The sequence below is a fragment of the Garra rufa genome, chromosome 14, assembly GCF_049309525.1.
Source record: "Garra rufa chromosome 14, GarRuf1.0, whole genome shotgun sequence".
NCBI lineage: Eukaryota > Metazoa > Chordata > Actinopteri > Cypriniformes > Cyprinidae > Garra > Garra rufa.
Genome location: NC_133374.1, coordinates 14,952,750 through 14,958,749, shown reverse-complemented (window position 1 = coordinate 14,958,749; position 6,000 = coordinate 14,952,750). Strand labels below are relative to the sequence as shown.

The window sequence follows — 6,000 nt, the reverse complement described above, 5'->3', positions numbered from 1 at the left end:
ATATATATATATATATATATATATATATATATATATATATATATATATATATATATCTTAATTTGTGTTCTGAAGACAAACAAAGGTCTTATGGGTTTGGAATGACATGAGGGTGAGTAATTAATGACCAATTTTAATTTTTGGTGAATTATTCCTTTAAAGGAACACTCCACTTTTTTTGGAAATAGGCTCATTCTCCAACTTCCCCCGAGTTAATAAATTGAGTTTTACCTTTTGAAATGATTTCAGCCATTCTCCTGTTCTGGTGATATCACTTTTAGCATAGCTTAGCATAGATCATTGAATACTATTAGACCAATAGCATCGCGTTCAAAAATGACCAACGAGTTTAGATATTTTTCCAATTTTTCCAACTTGACTCTTCTGCAGTTATATCGTGTACTAAGACCGGCGGAAAATATAAAGATTTTCTAGGCCGATAAGATTAGGAACTACACTCCCATTCCGGCGTAATAGTCAAGGAAGTTTGCTGCCGTAATATGGACGCAGCAGGCGCAGTAATATCACGTAGCGCCTGAAATTAGTTCCCAGCTAGGTAACTTCCAACGAGGAATGCTCCCTGTGCATGCACTTGGTCACGTTCTTAGTATACGATATAACTGCAGAAGAGTCAAGTTTTAAATAGGACAAATATCGAAACTTGTTGGTCATTTTTGAACGCGATGCTATTGGTCTAATAGGATTCAATGATCTATGCTAAGCTATGCTAAAAGTGATATCGCCAGAACGGGAGAACGGCTGAATGGATTTCAAAAAGGTAAAACTCAACTTATTAACTTGGGGGAAGTTGGAGAATGAGCCCATTTCCAAAAAAGTGGAGTTTTCCTTCAACAACTTAACCCAATTTTTCATGCCTACCTGATGTCCCAAAAGGTCTCAATGGGTGCGTCAGGATTCCACAGCTCAATAGTTTCTGGCTGATGTAACACCAGCAGTGCCTGGATTAGAATACAAAAATTTGTGAATCACTTGTGTTTATAAAATCGCTCAATGATAAGAGTTCAGAACAGCAGTGTTATTTATATACTGTTGATTATTTTTATTTTGAATTTTATTTTCTATTTTATTTCTATTTTTTTATTTTAGTTTAAGTTTTAGCAATTTTGTTATACATTTGTATCGTTGTTATTAGTTCATATTTCTATTAAAGGGGTAGTTCACCCAAAAATGTTTATCTGCTTACCCCCTGGGCATCTAAGATGTAGGTGACTTTGTTTGTTCAGTAGAACACAAACAGATTTTTAAATCATTTTTCATTTTTAACCGTTGCAATGGCAGTCAATGGGCACCAAATCTTTGAAAGTAAAAAAAAAAAGACAAAACCAAATTAAACCCTGTGGCTCGTGGAGATACAATGAGGTGTTAAGACACAAAACGATTGGTCTGTGCAAGAAACTGAACAGTATTTATATCATTATTCACCTCTGATCTACCACAACATTCAATTGTCCTGAGTGCGTTCACAACAGCTAGCGCATGATGCGTCAACATGCTCTGGCATAGTAGATGCACTCATGGAAGCGATCTGTTGCGCGTATACGTCACTCCTTTTTTTTTTTTTTTTTTTAAACGGCTACTTAAAAATAGTAATTACTTCTGCTTATCCTAATTCTGGCAACCGATTAAAAACTAAAAGTTTACGTTTCCTTGTGCGAACTGATCCAGGTGTGTTGACTCTTCACAGACTACATTGCCAGAGCACATTGACGCGTCTGGCGCCGGCTGTTGCGAATGTGTTCAATACAGTTGAATGTTGTGGTGGATCAGAGGTAAATAATGATATAAACACTGTTCAGTTTCTTGCACAGAACGATCGTTATGTGTCTCAAGACCTCAATGTATCGTCACGAGACACAGGGTTTAATTTGGTTTTGTCTGTGTATGCTTTTTTTTTTTACTGTCAAAGATTTGGTGCCCATTGACTGCCATTATATGACTGACAGACTGCAATGGTTTGAGTTAAAAATCTTTGTTTGTGTTCTACTGAAAAACAAAGTCACCTACATCTTGGATGCCCTGAAGGTAGCAGATAAACATCCAATAATCCTTTTTGGGTGAACTATCCCTTTAAACTCTTATTTTTTTATTTCAGCATTCCAACATCATTTCAATTATTGAAAACAATATTAATTATTTGAGTTAAGAATAGCAAATAAGAGGTTAAAATAAACAGACTGTCTTACCTCCATGGCTTCCTGTGAAATCTCAGTACTGTGGGTGAGAGGAACCAACTGGACAAGACCTTTGATGAGCTCAGCTGTGCTGTTCTGGATCTCCTGACCTGGTTTCCCTGGGTTCTGATGGCGAGAAAATGCAATTTGTTGAGTGATTTTTATCAGATTTATCCTTAAAAAGATAGTTTACTCAAAAATGAAAATTCTGTCATTAATTACATTGACTTGTGTCGTTACAAACCCATAAGGCCTTCATTCATCTTCAGAACACAAAAGAAGATATTTTTGATGAAATCAAAGTGCTTTCTGACCCTGCATAAACAGCAGAGCAATTACTACATTCAAGGCCCAGAAAGGTAGTAAAAACAATTGAAATAGTCCATGTGACAGGTTCAACCTTAATTTTATGAAGCAACGAGAATACTTTGTGTGCAAAGAAAACTAAATGACAGCATTTGCATTTTTGGGTGAACTATCCCTTTAAGTCTTTTTTTATTAAAGAAAATCATTATGATGTCTTTGAACAGGTTGAAGCCTGGCACGAAAGAGATGAAAATGTTGAAGAAAGTTGTTATTTTGTTTTCTTTGCACACAAAAAGTACTCTTGCAGCTTCATAACATTACGGTTGAACCACTGCTGTCACATGGACTACTTTAACAACTTCCTTACTTCTTTTCTGGGCCTTGAACATGGTAGTTGCGTTGCTGTCTATGGAGGGTCAGAAAACTCTTGGATTTTATTCAAAAATATCTTAATTATTGTTCTGAAGATAAAGGTTTTTTCAGGTTTGGAACAACTTGAGGTTGAGTAATTAATGACAGAATTAAAATTTTGGGGTGAACTATCCCTTTAATCTACAAGTCAACTCCTAAACTTAGATATTTAGACAGACTATTTTAAATTAAAGCAAATTAAATATTCTTTTCATTGATGAACAGTTTGTTAGGATAGGACAATATTTAGCTGAGATACAAATCTTGAATCTGAAATTAAGTTTTGATATATTTATGGAAGGAAATTTACAAAACACCTTCATTGAACATGATCTTTACTTAATCTAAATCTTAAATTTGAACGATTTTTGTCATAAAAGAAAAATCGATCATTTTGACCCATACAATGTATTTTTGGCTATTGCTACAAATATACCCGTGCTACTTTAGACTGGTTTTGTGGTCCAGGGTCACAAATCACAATTCATATCAACTCATGTTAAGAAACAAGACTGGGGGGAAGAAGCAGTCTTGAAAAAAAAAAGAATAAATCCACATGTAAATCCTAATCTGGATAATCCAGGATTTGAACCAATCAGAAAACACAACACTGATGGATTGGAGCATTTTATGAGAATTAAGAGATCAAAGGTGGCATGTTCAACTATTCTGACATAAATATAATTTTTCCAGTCCTAGCCTAATATGCAGAGACAACTCCAAGATAACTTTACTTTCATACAAAAGGTAACTCATCATAATTTTAACAGAAGCTAAAAGACTATTTAATACACATGTATGGCCAAGACTCACGTGCAGCATTAGTTTAGGGTCAGCGTGGATGAGTTTGACCAGGGCCAGCAGCAGAGAACGTGAGTCAAGGTCAGTGGACCTCTCCTTGAACTTTAAACTAGTCGTCATTTTCTCTTTGAATGTCAAACTCTGCAAGAAAAAAGCAACTTTAACAGCAAAAAGCAGAAACACCATGCTTTTCTACACATCATATACTGTGTGGATGATTATGTGTCTCAGTGTCTAGCATTAGTGTGAGTCTCACTGATGTCATCCTCAGGGGTGGATGGGCACTGAGACTCTGAATCACTCTGCCCAATGTGTCCGCAAACATGGTGCGCAGTTCTCCTGAGTAGCAGTAGATGGCGTCAATCTTCGGCCACCAGTCCAGGTGCGACTAGCAAGAACATGAATGTGAAACATTAATAAGCTATAAACTGCACTTTTATAGCGACACTGAGAGTGGTTTCACTGCTGGAAGTTGCTAGAAATCATTCCAACATTATTGGTGGGATATGTTAATAGGCCATAAAAAGTCTGATCACATATGGCATGAATTGCTGATAAAAATAAGATTTTAACAAGACGACATTTTTGATGCTAAAAATTAACATTATACAGGGAAAGGGTCTGAATATAAATTACAGCAACACAAAATGCATTTTATCATAAATAAGCATCAATACTCATGCGGAATGCTGACACTTTCTGAAGTTATTTATTTGTATCATTGGTGTATCATTATTTTAAGTTGCTTCTCATTTGCATAATATTTAACAATTATATATTTTTTTTTAATAATATTGAAAAATTTTACTGAGATTATACTTACATTGGTGATAATTTTGTGCAGCGAGTTAACCAAGACGAAATGGAAGGTAGGAGGAGAAGTCGAGGCCAGGCATACCTAGCAAAATAAATACATTTTTTATCATCCATTACTCCAGTCTTCAGTGTCACATGATCCTTCAGAAATCGTTCTAAAATGCTGATTTATTACTTTTATAATAATTGTTGAAAACAGTTGTGAAGCTTAATATGTTTTTGGAAACTGTGATTCTTTTTTCAGGATTATTTGATGAAAAAAAGTTAAAAAGAAAAGCATTTATTCAAAATCTTTTCTAAAAATAAAAGTCTACCACTTTTAATCAATTTAACACATCCTTGGTGAATAAAAGTATTAATTAAAACAAATAAAGAATAAAAACTGACTGACCACAAACTTTTAAATGATTATACTGTTACAAAAAAAAATCTATTTTAAATAAATGCTGTTCATTTTTACTTTTTTTTTTAATGAATCCTAAAAGTATCACAAGTTATTACAAAATATTAAGCATCACACCTGTTTTCACCAATGATAATAAATCAGCATATTAGAATGATTTCTGAAGGATCATGTGAAAATTCAGCTTCGATCACAGAAATAATTTTTGTCCTGAAACAAATGTTGACTGCATGCTGTGATAGTAATGCTTGACACTCGAAGATTCAATAACCAAGCTTACCTTAAAATGCTGGTTGTTACGAGGATTGATGCGATAACATGACACAAAACAGTCAATCATCAAATCCACATCGGCGCTCTGGCAGCCCGCACCTCTTGAGAATGGCTTAGTAGGGTTAAACAGAAGACCCTAGGAGAGAAAAGAGAGCAAAGTTACACAAAACTAGAAATACAGGAATAAATGTTCTTCATTCCCTTCAGACATGCATTTTTTGGAAATGTTTACTCAAAAAAAAAGTCCTCCTTACTTTAAGGTCCATTACGATGGACTGAACTAGGAGAAAGATCACAGAGTTGTCTTCCCAGTTGATGTAGGTGCAGGCTTTGCAGAGTTTGACACATGCAAAGGCCGCACTCTCTGTCAACTGTCTGCTGCCACTGTGCTGTCCCAGAGCCTTCCGTAGACTCTCTACAAAAGACTTCTGTTGATAAAAATAAAACAGGTTTGTCTCCAAAAACATCAAGTACAGCTGAGGTCAAAAGTTTACATACACCTTGCAGAATTTGCAAAATGTTAAATTATTTGACCAAAATAAGAGGGATCATACAAAATGCATGTTTTTATTAAGTACTGACCTGAATAAGATTCACATAAAAAAAATACAGATTTTTTCACCACCAGCTCTTAATGCATCATGTTTCCTTCTGACGCATCAATGAGTGCTTGAACCTTCTGTAATAGTTGCATATGAGTCCCTCAGTTGTCCTCAGTGTGAAAAGATGGATCTCAAAATCATACAGTCATTGTTGGAAAGGGTTCAAATACACAAATGCTGAAAAGAATCTGTGGGA

General features: G+C 35.0%; 1 protein-coding gene across 3 annotated transcripts in view; it reads right to left on the bottom strand.

The window, feature by feature from the left end:
- nf1a (neurofibromin 1a) overlaps positions 1–6,000 on the bottom strand; it is a 130,867-nt gene that overhangs the window by 109,850 nt on the left and 15,017 nt on the right. For all 3 annotated transcript variants that reach the window (XM_073818490.1, XM_073818491.1, XM_073818492.1), the window contains exons 9-15: positions 5,457–5,630; positions 5,210–5,338; positions 4,534–4,608; positions 3,967–4,098; positions 3,723–3,851; positions 2,205–2,318; positions 880–959 (exon numbers count right to left, since the gene is read on the bottom strand). In XM_073818490.1, coding sequence (XP_073674591.1) covers positions 880–959; positions 2,205–2,318; positions 3,723–3,851; positions 3,967–4,098; positions 4,534–4,608; positions 5,210–5,338; positions 5,457–5,630 — 833 coding nt within the window. The remainder of the gene's footprint in view (positions 1–879; positions 960–2,204; positions 2,319–3,722; positions 3,852–3,966; positions 4,099–4,533; positions 4,609–5,209; positions 5,339–5,456; positions 5,631–6,000) is intronic.